This window comes from Manis javanica, chromosome 12, assembly GCF_040802235.1.
Source record: "Manis javanica isolate MJ-LG chromosome 12, MJ_LKY, whole genome shotgun sequence".
NCBI classification, from domain to species: domain Eukaryota; kingdom Metazoa; phylum Chordata; class Mammalia; order Pholidota; family Manidae; genus Manis; species Manis javanica.
The window spans coordinates 896,212-919,218 of NC_133167.1; the positions used below are offsets into that span (position 1 = coordinate 896,212).

Sequence of the window (23,007 nt, forward strand, 5' to 3'; positions counted from 1 at the left end):
TAATACAACATCCATTGCTAATCAAACCTTTAAATAGAAAATAACTTCCTTAAACTGACAATGAGTGCCTTCAAAGTGTGTCTATCATCCTACTTAGTGGCAAAATACAGATGTGTGACTCTCGCAATCAGAACAAGGCAAGGATGCCCTCTGGTGATCAGGTCCTGTTCAGCGTGGACCTGGAGATCCTGACCAGAGCAGTAGGGCAGCAAGAAAAAGGTGCACAGATCAGAAGAAATGAAGCTGTCCACAGATGGCATAATTGCTGAGCAAGAAAATTCAAAATAATGTACAAAAAAGCTGCTAGAATGAATGAGTTTCACAAGGTGGCAGGATATATGGTCAGTATACGGACACTCATTCCATTTCTATGTGCCAGCAATGAACAGTTGGACATTTTAGTCGTAAAAACAGTACTGTTTATAATAGCATCAAAAATGTGAACTACACAGACGTCAGTAGAGCAGTAAATCTAATACACTTGCAAAATATGCATGCCAAAAACTTGAAAACATTGATAGAAATCAAAGAAGATCCACATGAAATGAAGAGTCGCATCATGTTGAGAACTGGAAGATCCAGTGCTCGTCGGGATGGTCTCCCTCCCCAGGCTGGCCTGTCAATCAACACATTCTCAATTCGAATTCCTGGTAGATATCAACCAGCTGATTCTAAAAGTTATATGAAAAGTAAAGGAACTAAAATAGCTAAAACAAGTCAGACCACCCAATTTTAAGGCTTATTTACTATAAAGCTACAGTAATCAAATGCATTAGATACATGGATCAATGGAACAGAGAGAATACAAAATAGACCCACACAAATGATAGCCAACTGATTTTTTTTTTACAGAAGTACAGAAATGATCCGACGGAGAAAGGATAGTCACCTGGTGACACTGAAACGGCTGGACACTGGTCTGTTTTGAGAAGTGAACCTCAGCCTAAACTGCATACCTTATACAAAAAGTAACTCAAAATTGATCATAGATCAATAAATGTAAAATAGAAATCTAGAAATTTCTGGAAGAAAATCTGCAGGATGCAGAGCTAGGCATAGTGTTATGTAAACATGACACCAAAACCTTATCCATAAAAGAAAAGAAATTTAGACTCAAATATAAATGCAAAACTTCTGGAAGTACTTATTAAAACACATCATTAAGAAAATGACCAGGAACTGGGAGAAAATGTTTGCAAAACAACTGTGCAACAAAGGATTTGTATCCAGACTATGCAAAGAAGAAATGAAACATTACTGTGACCCAATAACAAAAAATTAAAAATTGAGCAAAAAGTATTTGAATAACGAATAAGCTCATGAGGTGATAGTGTTTACCATCATCTGGCATCATGGAAATGCGACTTTAAGCCACAAAGGGAGATACCTGTGCCCCAGGTGGGAACAGACATGTTAAATCTTCAAACACCAGCTCTGAGAGACGCCACCCAGCTTGGGCCCTGCGCTCAGAGTGACGGCTCCACACTCCCCTCCGGAGGGCGAGCAGTGCCTTATCAAGTCAAGCCTTTGTCCCTGCAGTGACCCAGGGCATTTTAGGTATTTATCTGAAAAAAATGAAAACCTTTGTCTACAAAGTCTTGTATAAAAGTACTTCTAGCAGCTTTATTCGTATTAATCAAAAAAATTTTTAAACCTAAATGTTCAACAGGAAGCAAGCTGTGGCTCACCCATAAAATAGAATTCATTCAGCAGTAAAAAGAGACAAAACTCTGACACGCGCAGCAGCATCAGTTGCCCCACTGCCAGTCCCCTCCAGGAACACGGCCGGACAAGTGGCGGGAGCCCGGGGACCTGGCTGCGTGTGATTGTCCTCTCATTGGTATGAGCCTGTGAGGGCAGGAACCGGACAGGGGCGGCCTCTGTTGAGGGCAGGAGTTGAGTGGGCAGGGACGTGGGGAGTCTGTCCCCTGTCTTGGTAATGGGTGGGTCACCCAGGTCCATGGATCTGTCACAGACACAGAAAGTTACTCTAAAGATTGGCAAGATTCCCTGTAAGTTTCATCTAGAAATCTAAAAAGCATCTGGAAATAAAAGCGGTCCACATTGACTCTTCGGTGTGAATGACACTGACGTCCAGTGGGGCTTGGCACGTTCACAGTGGGCGGGTCATCGCACATAAGGTCCAGGCCCTTCGGGCTGGAGCAGGAAGGGCGGGGTGGGAGGCCCAGCAGGGCGCACTGCCTGTGCTCCCTGAGGGAACTCCCACCCAGGGTCTCCACACACTGCCTCCAGGCCTCTGTGGCTTCCAGAATGTTCCTTGCTCCCCTGAGAGGGCAGGCTAGCGTGGGCTGGGGGAGCTGGGAGGATCTGCAGTGGGGTCAGCCTCGCCCCATCCTTCGGGGCACAGAGCCTTCTCCCAGGGTGTGTCCTCTGCACAACTGAACAGCCCCAGCTGTCCTCTGTGCTGCGGATACCCCTCCCTGTCCCAACCCGTTTCTGCAGGGGGAGCAGGGAGGGACAGATGTTGGATTAGGACAGGAGGGACCTTGGGCAGAAACCCAAAATCCATTCCAGGACAGGATGAAGGCTGGCGGCCCCACCCTCCACAGTGCGACAGCCACTCCCCTCCCACGGTCCCCCGGCAGCGCGGTGCTGTGAAACCTGGTGATGCGGCCGGTGACAAGCATGAGGCCCAGGAGCCAGGCCAGGCCGGCCTGCATCCCCCACCCTCGTGGCCAGCTTTGCCTGGGCACTGTGTCAGCCGAGCTCCTCAGGACATACCCACGGATTCTGATGGCAGCTCGCCCTTTACTCTGGAACGGTTTCCTGGGGAGGAGGGGGAGGTGGCTGGGGCAGGGGTCCTGCCTTCTGAAGGCAGGTGGGGCAGCAGGACCGGGAAGGGGAGGTGGGGGAGAGGCGTGAGGGCCCTCAGGAGGGCACAGGTGAGGGTGGGGCAGGGGGCTACCTCCTTGGGGGTTCCCCTGGCAACGTCTGGACAGTGGGGTCTTCGCCCTCCAGAGGTTCCTGTGCTCAGAGGCCACCTCCCTGGCTCTGCCCAGCCATCTGCAGGGAACAAGGGTGGGGACACAGGGCATGGGGGTGAGGCACCCCCTCCTGCGGCCCACCTGCCCTGCTGATGCCCTTGCCCTGCTGTGCCCACTGCCGTGGCCCCTGCATGGTGTGGCTGGTAACAGCACGGGGTCCAGGGGCCTGGACCTGGACAGCAGCCCCAGAGTCCCTCCTCCAACCACTCCTCCTGGGAACTGCTGCAGCGCTCCTGCGCGCCCCGCCCCCCCGCCCCCCAGCCTGCCCCCTCTCTGGCCAGGAGGTCCTGAGGGGGTGCTCAGAGCTCAAGGCCCCTCCCGCGCCCAAGCCTGCCCTCCTCGGGTTGCCATACTCGGCTGAGCCTGTTCCCTCTGCCGGAAATAACTGTCCCCCTGGGACTCGCCAGGGACTCCAGCTGGCCCTCTGTGACCCAGCACAGCCGCCCTACCTGGCATCCCACACCCTCAGCGAGGGCCACCTGCTCCTCTTCTGTCATGTCCTGGGTTACCATGGTGCGCGGGCGACCTTGAGCCCAGAGACTGTGACTGGGGGCTGGTGCCTTGCAGCCAGGCCAGGGTCCAGTACAGGGTCACCAGCAATGCCACCCCCAGGCCCTGAGGACTTGGGAGCCACGGCACAGAGCTGCTTCTCCAGGAAGAGGCCCACCTTGCACACAGAGCAGATGCCCCCGTCCAAGGCATCACTGGGACTGCAGGGAGGCCATGTGGCTCGGGATGGGCACAAGGGGCTTCCTAGAAACGCCTTTTTCTGTCTACACTGCCAGGCAGACAAACTGAAGTCGGGTGAGCCGGGCCCATCACAGCAGCCCTGTGAGCACCTCGACGGGTAAGGCCCGACCCCAGCAGACAGCTGCTGTCCCCGGGGGAACTGGTGGTTGTGAGCCATGCACAGGCAGAGCCAGGGACGCTTGCCCAAGTGGGGACATGAGCCAGGTGCGGGGAGCTGCCATGATGCGCCTGTGCAGAGTCACAGGGCAGGTGCCTGTGCATGTGGCTGCAGAGTTGCTGGAGCTCCAGGCCTGCTCGTGCAGCTGGAGTGGGGGCCCAGGTGTGGCACTCCCAGGGCCGGCCCAGCTGCGCCCTCCCTCAGGCCCTGCCCTGTCTGTCCGGCTCAGGGCCCTGGGGAGCACCAGGCAATGGCTGGTCTGAACGTGTCCCTGTCCTTCTTCTTTGTCACTGTTGCCCTCTGCCAGGTGGCCAGGAGGCATCCAAGGCCCCGTTCTCAGCAGGCGCCTACACCAGCTTTGCCCGGGAGGCTGCAGGTGCAGCCCAGTCGGGGGTCTGCTGCCTGGCGCTGCCGATGTCGGCGGAGATCAGGCCCTGGGCTGGGGGCTTCAGCCCCCACCTGCTGCTGACGCTGCTCTTCCTGCCCCTCCTGGCGCACAGGGTGACCTTCGAAGGGGCCTCGGCCAGCCCCGCCGTGTCCCTGCAAGAGCTCCTTCTAGCCGAGGCCTCTCTGCCCAGCATGCTGCTGAAGCTGTGGCCCAGGGGCTGGGCGTGCAGGTGGCCTGCACCCTGACCTGGCTGCCCTGGGCCTGGGAGCTCAGCGACCTGCACGTCCTCAGAGCCCCCTGGATGCACGCCACCGCTCGGCCCTGCACACCACTGTGCCCCACGGGGCGCTGCTGGAGAGCGCCTACCCCTTCCATCTGACCCTCCTCCACCTCCAGAGCAGCCTGCCCGTCCATGCACAGGGCGCCCGCCGTGGCCCTGCTGGGCACCATCATGGCCTACACAGGTGAGCCAAGGAGGCACAGAGACCGGGGTGGCCATTCCTGGGGACCCAGGCCCTGGCAGAGCTGTCCTTCCTGGCCAGGCCTCTCCAGGCTCCAAGCTGTCCCATTCATCCCAGAAGGTCTCCACTGGGCGGCTGGGGCAGTTCTGCAGGGCCCGGCCCAGCCTCTGGCCTGCCAACCCCTATGTCTCCTGTCACCCCTTCCGAGAGTGTGGGTCCCATCATCCCGGCCTGCCTCTCCCCACTCCTCACTTGGCCCCACATGTCTCTAAGTGGGCAGCGCCCCTCCCACCCCCAGGCAGAGCCTCCTGACTATGGTCCCAGGGGGGCCCCCAGCCTCAGCCTCAGTCAGCACCCACTGCTCTGCTTTCAGCCCTCAGATCCTGGTGACCTGTCCTAGGCTCCCCGAGGAGGGCCTGCCCCCAGCACAACAGGAGACCCACCTTGGAAATGGGGACAGAGGTGCCCTGTGGGCTGCTGACTCCCAAGGGGCTCCACCATCGTTTTGTCTGTGGGCTGGCCCCCCAGGAGGGGTCCCCCTGGCAGGGACTGGCTCTGCCCCTGAGGACTGGTTTGGGCTTCCAGGAAGGCTACCGGGTGATCCCCGTGCTAGGAGTGGACAGGGCCTTCTGCAGGCAGCCCCTCGGGGATGGGCACCCATGGTGGTGGGGCCGCAGATCAGTCAACAGGTGGCCCGTTCCCGCCCAGGATGCGGGGATCACAGCTGGAAGAGGCCAGAGCCATGCTCTGCATTCTCCACTCGCGGTGGACGGGCCCCGTAGGGGTGGAGCCAGCGCTCGGGCCTGGCCTTCCGAAAGGCCAACACGGCCCAGGACAGACACCAGGGTCCTGGAGCACAGAGTGCGGGGAGATGCAGCTAGAGCCCCTGTAAGGTGGGGAAACTGAGGCATGGGTGGGCAGAGACTTGCCGGGGCAGGGCTCCCCGGCCGGACTGCCTGGGCCGCACCCTGGGAGAAGCCCCCTCTGAGAGCCAGCTGGTGGCTCCCCAGACCTGGCCCTGGCCCCGCCCATGCGGAGGCCGTGTTCCGGTGCCATCCCAGGCCTCCTCTGGCCCCCTGCGCACACCCTGCAGCTCCTTCCTTCCTTCCACCGAGTCCCGCTGAGCATCTCGCCCTTCTGCCTCCACCCCCCACATCTGTCTCAGGTCCTGAGGACGGGGGAGGGAGGGGGAGGCTGAGCACTGGGCAGGCATGCGGTGTGTCCCCGGCAGGACTGGACACATGGATGGGAGGGAGGCTGCGCACCAGGGGCCGGACATAGCAGCCCTGAGCAGGGTCTGCACTCACAGGGCTCCCTGGGCTGCGGTGGGCGTCGGAGGGGTGGGAAGGGGCAGGTGGGGGTCAGGCAGCCAGTGCCCGGTGGAGTGTGCGATAGGCATTTGGGGGCCAGGGAGGCTGGCCTGCCAGGATGCGGCTGCCACTTTTTCTCTAGGCCTGTGGACGGGACAGCAGGGCAGGGAGGTTGGGGCCCAAGACGCACAGGTGGGAAGAGGCAGATTTGCACTCAGACCTGGTTTGGACCGGATCCCGCAGGGGCCTCTGAAAAGCTCCAGTTCCAGCATGAGTTGGAGTGCCTAGTCCCTGCCTCTGCCAGCTGGGCCTCCAGCTCCCTGTCCACAAACCCTGACCGCCTCCTCCTGCCCCTGCCCCCACCCTAGCACAGCTGTGCAGCCCCCATGAGGGCCCAAGGGCCCCACCAGACCCCCAGATGGGGAGGGGAGGGGAGGCTGAGGAGAGCCCCCACATGGAGACCTCTGGAGAGTCATCTGGGAAGATGCCCGCCCTCCACCTCCCAGCAGGTGAGCCTGCGTGCGCAGCCCCATCAGGGCCGGTCTGGGTATAGAACTTTATTCTGGTCCCAGGGGACAAGGGCAGAGGGCTGGCCATCGCGGCCTGACCGTACTTGGCAGGCAGCCACGCCCAGCCCCGGGGAGCATGCTGGGCACGTGGCAGTGTGGCCCCCTCCCAGGCCCCTGGGTTGGCCTTGCGCAGGCCTCAGACCTCCTGCCGTTGTCGTCCCTCTTCCGCCCCAGGGGTGCTCCGGGCCCACCTGGGCCTCCTGCAGAGAGCCAGAGCCCAAGGAGAGTCCAGCAGCCCCAGCAGGCAGCACCGCCCCGCGAGCCTGGGATCTGGCCCCACGTGCGGCTCGTCCCCTAGGCCAGGGTCACACACACAGAGTCCTGGCTTTTGTGGGCCTTGGCGGTGGGGCTGGCCTGCGCCTCCTGGAACTCCTTGGCCATATAGTAATAGCAGATGGCGTCCAGGCAGCAGTTAGCGTCTGAGAGCTTGCTGGCGATGAAAAGGGCACGGAAGACGGTGCACGTGCGCAGGCTCATGGCCAAGCTCACGGTCAGCACCACGTGCAAAGGCAAGAAACAGACCACAAACACAGCCAGGTTCGCCCAGACCATGCGGGCGGCTCTCCGGGTGGCCTCGCCCTGGCTGGCATCAGTGGCTGGCCTCTGACCCAGGGCGGCCACAACCTGCAGAGAGCAGAAGACCAGCACGGCCAGCGGCAGGTAGAATCCCAGCAGCGAGAAGACCACGGTGTTGGAGCTTTGCTGGGAGCGGTTCGAGAAACAGAAACTGCCCTCCTGGACCGCCAGGACCCAGCGAAGCACCAGGGAGCCGACCACCAGCACCCAGAGCCCTGCACACACGGCCAGGGCCTGCCGCGGGGAGCGGAGCCCGCGGGCACGCAGCGGGTGCTGCAGGGCCACGTAGCGGTCCACAGCGATGGCCGTGACCAGGCCGATGCTCATGTACCTGTTGGCCAGGTAGATGCCCTGGGAGAGCTGGCAGAGCGGTGTGTCCACAGTGCTCCTCAGAGAGTGCAGGAAGAAGGGCAGGGTGCAGAGCAGGCAGAGGTCGGACACGGCCAGGTTGGCCATGTAGACGCGGGTCTCCGTCCACTGCTGCAGGCGGTGGCACAGCACCCAGAGCGCCACGCCGTTGAGCGCCAGGCCCAGCACCAGCAGCAGGCTCGTGTAGGTGTAGAGGACGTACGTGACCGCCCGGGGCCAGGCGAGCTCACTGGAGCTGCAGTTGCTGCTGTTCATGGTGGGGGGCTGCAGGAGAGGGGCAGGCGGTGAGGACGGCAGGCAGGGAGGGCAGCTGGGCCAGCAAGGGCCCGCCCACCGCACGCCAGGGATGGACACGCGGGAGCCGAAAGCCCACCTCCCTACAGAAACGACAGAAGCTGGCAGACGTCTGAGGGGCCCTGCAGGCCAAGCCCTTTCCCACACACAGGCCTCCAATGGCCAGGACCGCCCGAGGCCGCACCACGAGCAGCCGGCTCCCTGACCCCTAGGGGCCTCTCTCCTAGGTGGGCTCAGCCAGGGACAAAGCCAGGGTGCCTACTGCCCCTACCGCTCCCTGTGGCTGCTGGAGGGGCCTATGTTTGACTGGCACCTGCCACTGAGCGGGCTGGTCAGCAGCTACCCACCTGGCCATTCCTGGTAGCCGGGGCTGGTAGTTCAGGACAGCAGGGGCTGTGGCTCCAGACAGCCCCCCAGAAAACTCCAGACCTCTGGTCTCCAGGCCTCTTCCCTCCATCCCCTGCTGAGAGCAGCCCTCATCCTCTTCCTGAGGGACCTCCATGCCAGGCACCCATCCCCTCCGAGTGCCCACCTGCCCTAGTCCTATGCCCTGAGGCCCCACTTGGAGGCCCCAGGCGCTCTAGTCGGGAGTGTCAGGCCTCTTGGGCTCCCTATGGTCAGGGTATGAGGGTGGCCCTGGCCCTGCAGGCTGGCCGGGCAGCTCAGAGCCAGCTTCCAACCCACCATCAGGAGCTCCTGCGCAGCCTCGCCTTCCTGCCCACAGTCCCCCAGGATGTGCTCCAGCATACAGCCCAGGGGGGCCGGGGGGACTCGGCCAGGGTCTGACATCCAGGGCATGGCCCGTGGTATGGCGACTGTGGACTCTGGCTTCACCCTGAGCTGGCAAAACCTCTGCGTCCCTGTCACAGGGGCGCTGGTCTCATGGGGGTCCAAGGAACTCGTGCATGAGAGGTCAGGGCTTGGTGTTTGGCACAGGGCACACACCTGCGCCCCCCTTTCTCCGGCTGGAAGGGCCTGGGGATAAAGCAGAATGACTTCTCTGCAGGAAAGCACCAGGCCTGCCTTTCAGGGGTGGATGGAAGGGGGGTCACCCACCCAGGCAAGGGCCCAGAGCCGGGCTGTGCCTGCTCTGCCGCCTGCCCCCTCCCCACACAGGAAGGGAAGAAATGCCTAGAACCCAGTGTGGGCAGAGCCTTGTGCCCATTAGTGCCTGGCGTGGTGGGGAGGCTCATTCTGCAGCTGCGGTTCCCAGAAACCGGAGACCACAGCCCATTAGGGCAGCAGAAGCACCTATTACAGTCAGAAACAGAAATATTCCAGCAAAGGATCCCATTCCATCTCTTGAATTATAAATGGCACACTTGCCAGCAATTAAGGTTGCAGGACCCTCCACCAGGTGTGCAGGCTCCCCACACCCTGTGACCCCTGCTGTGCTTGCTGGGAGGATTCAGCCCCTGATCTTCCGTCCTGCGAGGGACCCCTCACTCTGCCCACATTCTGAGGCTCTGAGGACCCGCGGCCAGGCCGGCTTCAGGGACTGACCAGCACCCCGGAGCCAACTGCTGGGGGCTTCCCAGCCTCCCTGCCCGGCCCTCCTGCCTGGCCATGGCCCAGGGACACTCCCCCCGCTGCACCCCCACCACCGTGACCTGCCAGGCCAGTCTGTGAGGTCCTCCACTGGCCCAGAATCCTCAGAAGCTGCTGGGAATACCCCGCCATTCTGTGGGACACGTGATCTGCCCACCTGCACTGGCCAGCAGCGCCAGCCTGTCTGAGTTTCCGGTGGTGCAGGGTACTGCCCAGGGGCGGTGGGCCGTGCCCAGCCCTGATGCCCCCCACCCCAGATGGCTGCACAGGCGCTTGGGTCTCCAGTCACGCACCTGGCGGTGTGATTTTCAGTCTAGCCTCAGTGTGGCCTGATATTTTACACGAGTTCACAAACCCGACTACAGTCTTTTAACTTGAACTCCTGACTCTCGGGAACAAGGGTGTGGGCCTTGCAAAAGTTTAGGTGCACATGAGACTTTGAGGAAATGCCCTGCCTACGGCCCCAACCCTCTGCGGTGAGGAATGCCCTCCAAAAAAGCTTGGAAAGTCAAGTCCCAGGATCCCCAGTGGTGTGGGTGCCCAGAAGCCATCATATGTCCCTGCCTGTGCCTGGGGCGGGATCTGTGTAGTGCGGTGGCAGAACAGCTCAGTTTCCTGTGGGGAGGCTGTAGGGGGGGGACTGTAGCCCCTCAGAGGCAGCGCTTCCTCCTCCGGAGGCCGGATCCCCGGCCTCCTGGCCAGAAGGTAGAGAACGCCCCTTGATTCTGCGCTGAGACACCTTGGCAAGCGCTGGAGAGAAACCTTTGAACTTGGGAGGCCCCAGCACAGGAAGCCCTGTACCCCCAGGCCCTCCCGTTGTCTGGGTGGCCCCGCCTGAGTGGGATCTAGGGCTGCCCAGGCACCACAGAGGCCCCCAGAGCTGTGACCCCACATAAGAAAAACCCCACAGCCCAGGTCCAGGGTGGGTGTGTGTGAGTTACACTGTTCCACGGAGCTCACCCCCCAGGAAAGCCACGCTCAGCTGTGCCTCCTCCGGCTGTGGGCGCTGGTCACGGAGTGGGCGCCTGTGCTGGGGGCCCAGGCCCTCCGCACACCTGCAGCCACTCTGCCTTGCCGCCCACACCTGGCAGGGCACGGTCACGGCAGACGGGCCCCCTTCCCACGCCATCGCCACTGCAGCTCCTCCATCGCCTGCTCTGAGACCCTGGGCCCCACAGCCGGCCCCGACCTGCAGCCGGTCTGTTTCCCCAGCTGAGCTGTCCGCCCAGCGCTGCCGAAGCCTGGGCGGGGGGCTGCCTGAGAAGGACGGTGGGAAGGCAGGGCTAGGAGTGTGGGGGATGGCCTGCCCCTCAGGCCAGTTCGACTGCAACCCTCCTCAAGGCAGGCCCAGAGCAGGGCTGCCTAGGGAGTTTCGGAGGGGAAGTGGGGTGCCTGCACGCACATCTCCAGGGATCAGCGTGCTCGCTGAAGGCAGCCCAGTTCTGGGAGCAGCCAGAGAGCTAGGGCCCCCTCCACGGCGCTCAAGCAGCCCTCCTGCCCGCCCGACCCACCTCCTCCGGAAAGCGCCAGGCCTGTCCCTGCCCCCAGAGGCCCTGTCCCACCAGCATCCCCGCCGCCCACACCTGTGGCTGCCGAGACCTGCTGCCCAGTGGTGGAGGGTCGCACAGACTGGAGCTAACTCCTGCCACTCCTGTCAGCCACCAGTCCCATCCCTCCCCTCCACCAGGTGCCCCTCAAAACCACCTCTCAGAAGGCCTCTTTCTAGACCACCGCTCCCCCTTCTAGAATGTTCTCCAGCCCCAGCCAGCTCCTTGAGGCCTCCCTTCTTTTGGCGGGCCTCTCCCTGCGGAGCCCACGGTGGGGAGCATCTGCCCCCCCTGCCGCCCCGCAGCCCCGTGCTCCCCCGGCGGGGCCCACAGCGCCCAGCGCTACACCCCTGCACAGCCGCGAGGCTTCTCCCCTGCCCTGCCCCTCGCCCCACTGTTTCCTCAGACCTCAGGAACCAACACAGCCCTTCCGTGTCCCCAGCACTGCTAGTGGCTAGGACTCCACCTGCTCCCGGCGTGTGACCCGTGGCATGGAGAAGAGTAGAGCCTCAGTCACAAGCGCTGAGCGGCTGGCGCGGCCCTGCCAGGAGGATCCCCAGGGGTACAAGGGGTGCACGGGGGCTTCTTGGCTGCCAGCAGGTACTCGAGACACACTATGGCCGCCAGCTCAGAAGCCACAGCCCGCAGTGGGGGGCGCCTGGCCCCCGAGCCCTCCTTCTCCTGGCTGTGCCGGCCCGCTCTCCGTGGGGATGGGGGCTGCCGAGGGCCGGCCAGTCCTTTCCTTGAGGCCCTGGGCCGGCAGGTCCGAGAAGCCTGGCCATGCCTGGCAGGCTTCGGGCCCCAGGCCAGGCCCATTGGACTGCTGCTGGGCAGCCTCAGAACCAAGGGAACAAGCCTGCAGAGGCTCACTGCATCCCCCGTGGGGCCCAGGGGCCCCGCTCCCGGGCACAGACAGCCCCCGTCTCCGAGGCCTCGCCCCAGCGCCCTCACCTCCGCTGTCCCAGCTCTCTGTCCTGCTTCCCACCTGTTATGCTTGGGGAGTTCATGGAACAGGCCTGCGTGCGGCGGGTCCAGACCCAGGTCTGAGGGGAACCCTCCCTGCCCCTTCCTCCGGCTGGCGTGGCCTACAGACGCGCATCGTCACCCCCGTCGTCACCCCGTCTAGATGAGCCTTCGCGCCCAGGAGAAGCTGAGTCACCGTGAGGGAGGCAGCTGGGTGAGCCCGGGGGCGGCCCAGGAAACGCAGCGGACTCCCGGGGCTCCGGCCCCCCCGGAGCCTGCCCACCTGGGGTGGGTGTGACGACCTGGCCTCCACGGCACCAGGAAACAAAGCCCTGAGAGTGGGGCTTCAGGACCCCAGGACACTCAGGTGGGGGCCCCTGGAGGTGCCCCACCCTCATCCTGGGCAAACAGTGCAGCCACTCAGTCCCCCACGCAGGCCCTCCTCCTGGGCTGATCCTGCGTCCACCCTGCTCCCCCCTCACTCTGGGGTGCTCCCTCTCCCAACCCACACCCCTGCTGCCCCACATGGGCACCATGCTGGGCACGACAATGGGGAGATGCCCCAGGTGGGGGCCCCTCGCATGGAGGGAACACATATACTCACATGGGTAAGCCTGGCAGAAGACTAAAGTTCATAACAGGCAGGTCATGACTGGGAGGCTTCTTGGAGGAGGTGGCACTTGAGCTGCGCCTGGGAGGTTGGAGGAGGCAGAGGTGGGGAGGGCTTCCTGCAGGCCGGAAGGGGCTGAGCACAGCGGCAGAAGGGAAGACCACAGCTGCGAAAGGAATCAGTCCCCCTGGAGGAGCCGGGAGGGGCAGCCTGCCCACTTCTCCTTCACAATCCCAACTGCAGAGGGGGAGGCAGCCGGCTGGTCTGCAGGGAGACAGGGCCCTTTGTGGGCAGTGCCAGGTTTCCACCCTGCGCCAGCTTGATTCTTTATCTGGGTCGCCCGCTGCGCGACAACATTGCGCTGAAGCCTACCCATCTCCACGTCCTTCCCCAGGGGGGCCTCGCTTGCCCCACCCTGGCCCAGCCCTGCCCCAGGCGCCCATGGGTGGGACACAGAACATCTCCAGAGCCAGCAAGGCCACTGGGCTCTGGGCTCCGCCCTAGCAAAGGACAAGGCTGGGATGCTGTCTCTGCGGCACTTTCTGTTCCCCACCTCACAGGAACCAGGCCTGGGAAACGGCCCACCCCCTCCCGCGGGTCTGGCCCAAAGCCAGCCTGGGGCCTTCTCTGCCCTCCGGATCCAGCACTGGGGCACTGCAGGGGCGACTGGACACCACTGGGGGATGAGGGGGGGAGGGCACAAGGGGGGAGGGGAAGGGGGATGGGGGACCGGCGGTGATGGGGACACCAGGGTGGAGAGGGACAGGGACCTGGGGCCGCCCACCAGGGAATCCCCACCCCCCCAGCACTCCCCCTTACTCAGAGGCCCTTCCTACCCGCCCCAGCCTCCTCGCCCACCAAGCCATCACCCTTCCTCACAGGAAGACGAGGCCCTATCACGTGGAAACAGGCTTGAACCCTCAAACGTGAGCCCCCAGCACCCTGTCTTCAGGTCGCCCTGAGGCATCCCTGTCCTGGGCCCCCTCAGGCTCAGGCCTGGCCTCCGAGACCCAGAGGGATGGGAGAGGAAGGGGACTGTGTCCCTCCAGCTGCGCCCTTGGCCCCGCCCCTCTGGGGACCACCCACTGGCCGCTCTGCACCCCCAGGCCCTGCACACAGTTTTTCCCAGGCTCCTGGCTCCCCGACTACAGCTGGACAAGCCGCTGTGCCCTCCAGCCTCAGACCATGGGCAGGCGTGGCCCTGGGCACTGGTCTGCCGGGTGCAAGGAAACCTGGGCTGCTGGGCCATGCTGAGTGGGGAGCCACGGACTGGGTGAACGGGCACAGCCGCGGGCGTTGCGCTGGACTTCACGGAGCCCTGGCTTCCTAGAGATGCACCCTCGGGTGCCGGAGGACAGGGCGCCTGGGATTCGGCGGGAAGCCTCAGTGAGGGAGGGCGCTGCCGATGAAATGAGGGTCTTGGGAGTTGGTCTGTGGGGCTGGGCACCAGGGCCATGGAGATCGCTGGACTAGACTGCCTACTTTGGTGTATTTCAAATATTCCATAATAAAAAGTTTATAAAAATAGGGAAACACGTGTGGCTGCAGAGGGGTCTACAGTGCCTCAGATGTGACCTGTGACCCATCTCTGTGCACTCCTTTCCCTCCACCAGGCCATGGCAGAGGGGCTCTGCAAACGGGATGTGGCAGGAGTGCAGGATAGACCGAGGCCTGGTCCCCGTGCGGGCGGGGAAGGGACTAGGTGGGACAGCAGACAGTGTCTGCCATCTCTGGGACATACAGGGACAGAGTCTCCCGGGAGAAGTGCCCACCCCAGGCTGGGAGACCCCACCTCAGCTCCCCACCCCCAGCCCAGCTCCCAAACCCCCTGCCATGTGAGTCCCACTAGTGGGAAGGCTTCCAGTGCCTCTCTGCCTAGGAAACCCGCTCCCCTCCGGGGCAGCTTCCTGCTCTGCCCTGCGCAGACGTCCTGACGTGGTCCTGAGACAAGGGCTGCTCACTCACCCAGTCATTCACTCGGTCATGCACACGCGCAGTCAGCAAATACGGGGTGCAGGGAGGGGTGCCACGGAGGGTGGGAGTGGGGGCGGCACACCCTCAGGGTCTGGCTGGGGACAGGGGGTGCCTGGAGCTGTGGTCCACCTTGGATACCCACTGTGTCATAGCTGGTGCTTGGCACCCATTCAGAGGAACAAGGTGTAAGATGAAAGGAGCCCGGCTTGGAAGGGTCAGGGGGGACGGAAGGCCTCTGGCCACAGGACCCGCCTGTTCTCAGCCTGGGTCCCACCCGGCCAGGGAGGCTCCTGCCACGGCCCGGCCTGGGGTCCGGCTCCCAGGGTGCCCAGAGGCTGGCTGCTTGCCTCCGGAAGCTGCCGTCTCCGGTCAGACGGCCGCTCTGGGCTGTGCACCACCTGCACGTGCCAGCCAGCGGCTGAGGCCACGCTGCAGGACATGAGGCTGCAGCCCTGGCTTTGGCCATCGCAGGCCCCCCTCCTGCTGTGCCCCTCCTCAGCGCCCACCTGCACTCGGCCCCCCCCCGACGTGCCCCACCTTCAGCCACACTTTGGCCTGGAGCCCCTTCTGGGGCCGTTCACCGTGGACCCCACAGTGCCTGACAGAGGGCGCAGCTAAGCCGGGTGCTCGGGTGTGTCCACAGTCCTCTCCAGATGCCACGGGGTAGGCCCCATCACAGGACATCATGGGGCAACTAGGGGTCCCGAGGGTATCCTGAGAGTCCTCAGGTGCTCCCTCTGTGGGTCCCGGGTCCCACCCAGGGAGGAGGCACAGCAGGGGGGCAGCAGTCTGTCCACCCGCTCTCCACACTCCCGGCCAGGGGAAGCCCCCTGTCCCCTCCAGGCCCCTCCCTTCTCCAGCAGCCTCCGCCCGCGGACACTCAGGGGTTGGGCACCTGCATCCCTGCCTGCAGCCTCGGGCATCTGGAAGCAGCAGACGACAAGCGTCCCCCCTGCAGCAGCCATGCCCTCACCCAGCAGGCCTGGTAGGGAGGGCACACCCTGGGCTGAGGGCACCTGCCCACGCAGACCCCTGCCTGGCGCCCGGGATGGTGCGCTCCCCCTGGTCAGCTCACCGCCTCCGCGGGGTCCCAGGGGGCTGCCCACCCCACCTTCTGTGCTGTCCAGAGCCCCTGTGGGGGTGGCAGCGGCAGTCCGGTGGCCCTGGGAACCTGCTTCTCCCAGCCGCTCCCCACTCTCGCTGCCCCCGAATCGCTCCGTTCCTCCCCCCCGCTCCCGCCCGCTGCCCCTCCTCCGCTGGAGGCCGCCTCTGATGGAGGCTGGCTGCTGGCCCTGGGCCAGGACCCGCTCCGGGGGATGCTGCCTGCGCAGCCCTGGTCCAGCCCCTCCCCCAGCAGCCACGGCCGTCCCAGCTCCCACCCGGGGCGCCCTCCCCACCCCCACCCCTGCCCCATCCGTGGGAGAGCTCCTCTTCAGGTGGTCCTCGCCTGCTCAAGGGCCTGTGGCGGCTCCCCACTGCCACACACTCTGGCAGGGGCCTCAGGCCCAGAGCAGCAGCTTACCAGGCAGGCATGTGCTGAGTGCATGGGACCCTGCTTTAGAGTCCGCCCTGAAGCCCAGCGGCCGGCTTTGGAGCAGGAAGGCCCCTCTCCCCGCCCAGCTCGGCCAGCCCCAGGGGACCCGAGAAGCACAATCTGCGTCTGGCCCTGCGCCCCCAGGACCACTGGCCTTTGAGACACTTCCTCTGAAGGTGGGGCAAGATGCCAACTGACATAAGGACAGACAGTTCACACAAGAGGAGACAGAGGGCTGCTCGCACATATGAAAAGGTGCTCACATGCTCAGAAAAAGGGAAATATAAATTAAAGGACAGTGCACTACCATTTCTCCCTGGCAGATGGGCCAAACCTAGGAGTTTGACAACAGCCTATGGGGAAGACACCCTCAGGTCACCTACTGACACTCTGCCCAGTACAAACCCCCAGGGACAGGACTTGGCAACAGGCCACCAAGTGAGAGATGCACAACCCTCTGGCCCAGTGGCCCTGCTTCTAAGAATCATCTAGGAATCTGTCAGACAGAGGAGTAGATCCTTGAAAGGTTCTTTCCTGTAGCACAGGGCGTGTGGACCCCTCAGTGTGTGGAGCCCGACAGCCTGGAAACCACTCAAACATCTGCCCACTGGGCTCCGGCTGCGTGAAGTACATCCCGTCCACACTACGGGGCACCCGGCAGCTGTGCACTGGATTGGTTTTCTCAGGGCGCACCGCTAAGGGGCAAAGGGGGTTGAAGCTTCTTTCCTTATTTAGGGCTAGCATCTTGCATTTTAACAAGTGGAAGGACAAGCCACTACATTTGTTCTAAATTAAGTTGTTACCTACAGGGAACAGATGGAATGAAGTGAAGGGAGATGGGGATAGAACTGAAACTTCTGTGATTATACCCTAGCTGGCAGATTTGGCTTTGGGACCATGTAAATATTTATGTAATTACTAAGTTAAGTAAAATTATAAAAGGATTTCTTAAACTTGAAAGCAGGATGAAAGCAATTACGTCCATCATGAGGTGGTAGCCTCACCTTACCTAACTCTGCCAAGAGACGTTTGCCATCCAGGGCTTCAGGGCAGATCCGAACAACCTGTGTATAGAAAGCATGGCGAAATGTTTCATTTTCCAAATGATTTTGGAAAAACCACTGTTTTGTCTGCACATCTATATAACCCAAGGATTTTAAAGATAAATAAAAATGTGTGAAACTGTTTTTAGTGACCGTGCTGTTGACAGTAGTGTTGGAGTTGGTATCTGAGCTCCCTGTGCTGTGGGAGGTGCCGGGTTAATGATCACGTTCGCACCATCAAGAGCCCTGGTTGCTGGAGGAGATGCGCGTGTGTCACCAGTACGGTTCAGTGGACCATGGAGCTCTGAAGTTGAGTGGTGTCCGTATCCACTGCAGCTGTCTCCTCTCAAAAAGAAAATGTCCTTGTCTGCCGCCAAGGCCCTAAAACAAGCCCCCTAACATCCAGACTGTGGTCTCTACATATTTCTACCATTTCTGTCAGTGGCTGTTCTCAGGTCTGGGTTAGAAAACGTGAAGAAGTGCCTGGAATAACTTTTCATGCTAGAGAACAAAGTGAATCAGGACCGTGGCCACTATCAGAGGCTCTCAGGAGCCAAGCTTCCCCCACTGGCCAAGGTGCGATGATTTGAGTATCAATAAGGAGAATGAGTTCAATGAATTGGAACAAAAAAATGTTTCAATTCATGAATTTGTACTTATGCTTAAAAAAACCATACACACAATTCAGTCACTTCACGAAGTGTCCTTGCCAAAAACAAGGACTTGAACCTGATCAAGCAACTAGATTAAGCACCGTGTGTGACATCTGACCAAGCCACTGACAGGAGCTGGAGAGGGCATGTGACAGCCGGCGACCCTCTGCCAGACCCTGAGCTGAGGCCAGCTTCCCCTTCTCCTTCTGGGACGGTCTGCACGGTGTCCCCCACCAGAGGGGCCCCAATGAGGCTGATTGGTTAGACTGCGGCGTTGTGGACAGCCGCCGTCCGGCAGCCAGAGGTGGGTTAGGTAAGGGTCCCTGATGAGGAACAGGGACTGGAGAGCCTGCCCTGGGGGTTGGCTGGCTAAACTGACCAAGAAAAAAAAAACACACATGGATAATAATCTGGAATGAAAGAGAAGGCATCACTTCAGACCTTATAGATATTAGAAGAATAAGAACATTATTAATAACTATGCAAATACATTCGACAACTTTGTTGAAATGCACAAATTTCTTTAAAGTCACAGCTTGCTTTGCAAAACCGATACAAGCAATATAAAACCTAAATTACCTATATCTATTAAAGTTGTTGAATTCATAATTTAAAATCTTTCTACAAAAAAACCCTCCTGACCCAGATGGTGTCACTGGTGAATTCTATCACATATTTAAAGATAAAATAATATCAATCTTAAATAGTTTCAGAAGGTAAAGGAGAAATACTTCTCAAGTCATTTTCAAAGGCAAGCTTTACCCTCATTGCAAAACTGGACAAAGTTATTATAAGGAAAGAAAACTATAGACCAATAACATGCATGAACATAAACACAAAAATCTTTAATAAAATATTAGCTAATTGAATTCAGCAAGATATAAAACAAATAACATCATGAACAACTATCTCAGGAATGTAAGGTTTATTTTAATATTGGAACATCAATCAATAATTCACTGCATTAATAAAGAACATTTATATAATCCTCTCATTAGATGCAAAAAAAATACAAAATTCAACATCCTTTTTAGATAGAAACTCCCTTACTGTGATAAAGAGCATCTATTGATAATCTATAGGAAACATCATACTTAAAGGTGAGACTGAATGCCTTCCCACTGTGCTCAGGAAAAGGAACACAGCTCTCACCATTTTTATTCAAAATGGATTGGGGAACCTAACTAGCCAGTAGAAATAAGGCAAGAAAAAAAATGCATTCAGATAGGAAGGGAAGTACAACTATTTTCACATATAACATATTGTGTATGTAGAAAATCATAAGAAATGTACCCCCCATAATTACATACTAATAAGTGAATTAGCAAGGCTATAGGACACAGAATTAACACACAAAAATGTATTTCTATATACCAGCAAAAAACTGGAAAAAGGAAACTAAAAATACATTATCATTTGCAAGTGTCAAAAACAAAGAACTTGAGAAGCGCACAATGTGTATGCTCCAAGCTACAAAATATTGGTGACAGAAATTAAAGCCCCCCATAAATGGACAGGTATACGGCATTCATGGACTGAGGGTGCAGTTCTCCCATGTCGAGCTATAGGATCCAATCAAGCAGCAAGCATCACCTCCTGCTGGCTTTGCTTCCTCAGCCCTGCCCTCGTCTTGCTGGCCTCCCCACCTCCTGCCTGGCGAGGATGCCAACATCTCTCCCTTGCATGTCTGCAACTGCCTTGTGGTTGGTCCACTACCTCTGGTCCATCCTGAGCTTTCAGCCAGAGAGAGATGTCAAATATACACATAGCAGGCCCTGCTTACAACTATGCAGGGGCTTCCCACTGCCCAAGAAATAAGACTCAAGCTCCTTCAGCGGACCCAAGGCCCTGATGGACCTCTCCAGCCTCGGCTCCTGCCCCAGCAGAGTAGCCCCAGTCAAGCCCGAGCCAGTGACTCCTTGCCTAGCAGCCTCACCTCCTGGCAGATCTGTAAAGGGACCAGGGGTCCCGGACAGCTGAGGATGGGAGGGCCTGGGCCCTGGCCCTGTGAGCAGGCTCCCAGGCCAGACTCAGGCAGCACTGTCTTTGCAGACACAGCCTGCACTTGCCGGAGGGTCCGAGTGTGGGCTGGACGCGGCCAGAGCCCACAGCCACCGTCTGGGCTCCTCTGGGGAGGGATGGGGTCCCAGAGCTGCAGTGCTGAGTGTAGCTGGGGGCTGGCCCAACCTGCCCCCAGAGCACATCCTCAAAACCAGAAAAGACCCTCCCCCAGTGGAGCAGTCGTGTCCATGGCCTTGTGTGGGGTCCAGAACTCCAAAGTGCCTTCAGGAACACAAGTGACTTTCCAGCCATTTTAGAAGGCAGCAAAGCTAACTTAAATCTGTTAAATATTCAGGGGGAAATCTAGTAAAACTAAATGAGGCAGACATGGGACACTGAGAATTGTGAATGGAGACAGAGAGAAAAGACCCTGAAGCTTCTGAGAAGCCAGCAACCTGGCCAGCCCTGGGCCACCCAGCCCGGCCCCACTCGCCTCCTGGCCAGGCAGCCCTGCTCCAACCAGGCCTTCCCGGGGCACCAGGCTCCCACACTCACCCCAGAAGCTCTGCCACCCCAAGGCTGGCGCAGGAGCAGGATGGGGAAGGACGGGCCCCCACGAAGGAGGTGCTGCACGCCTGCCTGCAGCAGGAAGTGACAGAAGAACCCAGAGGTGGTGTGGGGCAAAGTCCGCCGGGAAGGCTGGGGAAGACGTCCTCACCTGCGCACTCCCAGACCTGCTCATAAATCTGGGTCTGCCAGAGCCACCGCGTGTGGGAGAGAGGTGGTCTTCACCCCACACTGTACCCCGCCAGCAGGCCCACAGCTTGGAGGCCCAGGGCAGGCTGTGGTGGAGGTTGAGGCAGCAGCAGGCCTGCCTGGGGCCCAAGGGGGCCCTGTGGTCCGCAGGGGCAGCTCAGCCTGGGGCAGCCGCACTGGATGTGGGGGCTGTGGTCGGGCTGCCATGCGTCAGGCGCTCCGCCACGGCGGGGAGAGGGAGCGACCGCTGCAGCCCCCACATGCTCAGACCCCAGAGGGCCTCGGGGGCAGGCCTACCCCGCTTGCCCCCTCCTCAGCAGGCAGGTCCGCTCACCCTATCCCATGGGTTCCTCCCGGCCGAGGACTCCGGGGCAAACCAGAGCCAGAGGCCGGGACACGGGACACACCGTGAGTGCAGACAGAGCTGCGATGAGTTTGCAGCGAGCCCGCCGAGGCCTAGAGAACACCCCCTGCTTCTCAACGTCACTCAGCTAGGACAGGGCAGTGCTGCGGGGGCCAGGTCTGCCCGGCTACCAAGGCTGCCCTGGGGCAGGAGGGCACGCCCCGTTGCAGCTGCCCCCCAAGTCCTAAGAGCCCAGCTGGTGGCCGCCTCCCCAGGTGGCCCTCCCATCTGTGGTGCCCGCAGGTCCTGGTCCTCCCTTGGTCCTCCAGCCGACCCCACAGCGGGGCCAGGACGTGTCCCCAGATCCAGTCCCTTGAAGAGCAAAGGGTGAGTCACCCCACAAACTCTTGGGGAGGAGCCTGCACCAGTCTCGGCCGTGCCCTCTGGAGTTCCGGAGAGGTCTGGGTATCTGGCCCAGATGTGATGGGGCAGGGCGGTTAAGCAGCCATTTCCTTTTTCAGGTGTGACCACACCCCCAGCCCTCCTTTGGAAGGGTGGCGCTCCTGCTGGGGCATGGGGCCTGACTTCAGGGTGAGAGGCAGGGAAGCCTGCAGGACTCACGGAGGGATGGAGCCGAGTGCACAGCTCGAGTGCACCCCAGCAGCCTCCGGACTGCCCAGGAGGGGCGAGGGGACAGGCGGTGACACACACCAGTGGGGCCATCAGGGCTCCCAGGCTGGGCAGGGGTGTGGGGGCCTCCTGGGCCTCTCCCACAGGAGCACCTGGACCGAGCTCAAGGCCCTGGCGGCAGCAGGGAGTCCACCGGAGGGCTGCTGAGGGGACACTGTGGGGGTGCCGGGGGCAGCCCAGCTGGCTGTGGCCTCGGCCAGGGCTGCCGTGACTTCTCACAGTTCCAAGGGCTGGAAGCCCAGGGTCAGGGCACTGGCAGTCGGTTCCTGGTGAAAGCCCTCTTCCTGGCTTGCGACGGCCACCTCTTTGCTGTGTCGTCATGTGAAACTCTGGGGTCCCCCTACAAGGACATTGATCCCATCACAGGGCCCCACATGCAACCTCATCCGAGCCCGATCCCCCCACCAGCCCTGCCTCCTGACACCACCACACAGGGGTCAGGCCTTCAGCACAGGGACTGGGGGAACAACTCCGTCCCTGGCATCTTTGCCAAGGTGGCCGCCAGGCAGACCTGTGGTTTTCATCCAAATGACAGTGCCAAGCAGAGGGCAGTAACATGCCGGACAGCAGGAGGGACTGGGGCACGCACCACACACGCAAGGCCAAGCCGGGGGGTGCGAGTGCCGGGCATCCCAGCCACGTGGGGCGTGGGGCGCCACAGAGCCCCCAGCGGGGCGGCCAGGCTATGCCGCCCCGACTTCCTCTCCCCCCCTTGCAGACACGTCCACCCCGAAGCCGCCAGAGCCATCTGCCTCTGGAGAGCCCAGCCTCGGTCCTGGGGCCGCACAGCGGGTTTGGAACTGGGTCGCTCGGTGCGTCTCTGGTGGCCCTTGGCCGAGGTGGTGGTCCCGCTGCCACCACTGCAGCCCTGGGTTGACCGGAAGGTGCAGGGGGAAGGCCCAGCCAGCAGGCCTGCGGATCCCGGGCTGGGTGATAGGGCAGGCTGTGGGGGCCGGCCCTGAGGAAGTCTCCAGTCACTTGCAAAGAAGCTCCAGCCGAAGGACAGAGCCAGACCCGACCCAGGTGGCCAGGCCCCAAGGGGAAGGACCCTCCCCCCCGCAAGTGTGCATGACCTGGACCCCCAGAGTGCCTGCATCCCCACCCTGTGGCTACTCGGTGCTGCATGCTGGGAGAGGAAGGGGTGTCCATGTGTTTTGAGAGCCACTGGGCACAGAGGTCCTGAGCTGACTCTGCCCCTGGGGCATCCTCATGGGCCCTGGCAGAGTGGGCACATGGGCAGTGAGTAACAGAGGCTTGCCAGGACCGGCTTATGGTGGGCGCATGGCCATTTTCTGGTCTCCAAGCACGTGATTGGGATTGAAATGTGGCAAACAACCAACACCCTCACTGGGGTCAGAGATCACAGCTGGGAGGGCCAAGGTGGGACTGAGACCATAATGCCGCACCAGCAGCAGGCTGGAGATTTGGACCACCCTGGGGGCTCTGTAAAGTCAGGGTGGGACCCC

The 23,007-nt window shown here is 60.8% G+C and overlaps 2 protein-coding genes across 9 annotated transcripts; one reads left to right on the plus strand and one right to left on the minus strand.

Annotated features, from left to right (window-relative positions):
• Positions 1-104: 104 nt before the first annotated feature.
• GPR35 (G protein-coupled receptor 35) lies at positions 105-21,377 on the minus strand. 8 transcript variants are annotated; one of them, XM_073217848.1, is made up of 8 exons: positions 20,308-21,377; positions 17,065-17,119; positions 12,542-12,713; positions 7,548-7,849; positions 2,743-3,024; positions 1,689-1,966; positions 1,388-1,565; positions 108-616 (listed from the first exon to the last, which is right to left on the minus strand). In XM_073217848.1, exons 4-7 carry the CDS (start codon positions 7,838-7,840, stop codon positions 1,414-1,416), a joined length of 1,005 nt encoding a protein of 334 aa, XP_073073949.1. In that variant the 5' UTR covers positions 7,841-7,849; positions 12,542-12,713; positions 17,065-17,119; positions 20,308-21,377; the 3' UTR covers positions 108-616; positions 1,388-1,413. The 8 variants fall into 8 exon arrangements, with proteins under 8 accessions (XP_073073950.1, XP_073073947.1, XP_073073948.1 ...); XM_073217849.1 differs by having other exon boundaries at positions 105-1,565; positions 12,542-12,628; XM_073217846.1 differs by having other exon boundaries at positions 105-1,565.
• On the plus strand, positions 3,304-6,487 carry LOC108383838 (aquaporin-12). The gene is given in 5 exon segments (XM_017640555.3): positions 3,304-4,229; positions 4,232-4,504; positions 4,507-4,584; positions 4,587-4,711; positions 4,713-6,487. Coding segments are annotated over 5 exon segments (1,116 nt in total). The 5' UTR covers positions 3,304-3,910; the 3' UTR covers positions 5,034-6,487.
• Positions 21,378-23,007: the final 1,630 nt, after the last annotated feature.

Bases quoted from the DNA above. Each gene is read 5' to 3' on its own strand.
- GPR35 (XM_073217849.1), bottom strand. From the start codon at position 7,840: ATGAACAGCAGCAACTGCAGCTCCAGTGAGCTCGCCTGGCCCCGGGCG. The intron at 3,025-7,547 runs GTACATGAGCAT...TGTTCCCTGCAG, and splicing joins GGCATCTACCTGGCCAACAG to ATGGCTGGGCAGAGCCAGGG. The intron at 1,566-1,688 runs GTGAGCCACAGC...CATTTTTTTCAG, and splicing joins GAATGAATTCTATTTTATGG to ATAAATACCTAAAATGCCCT.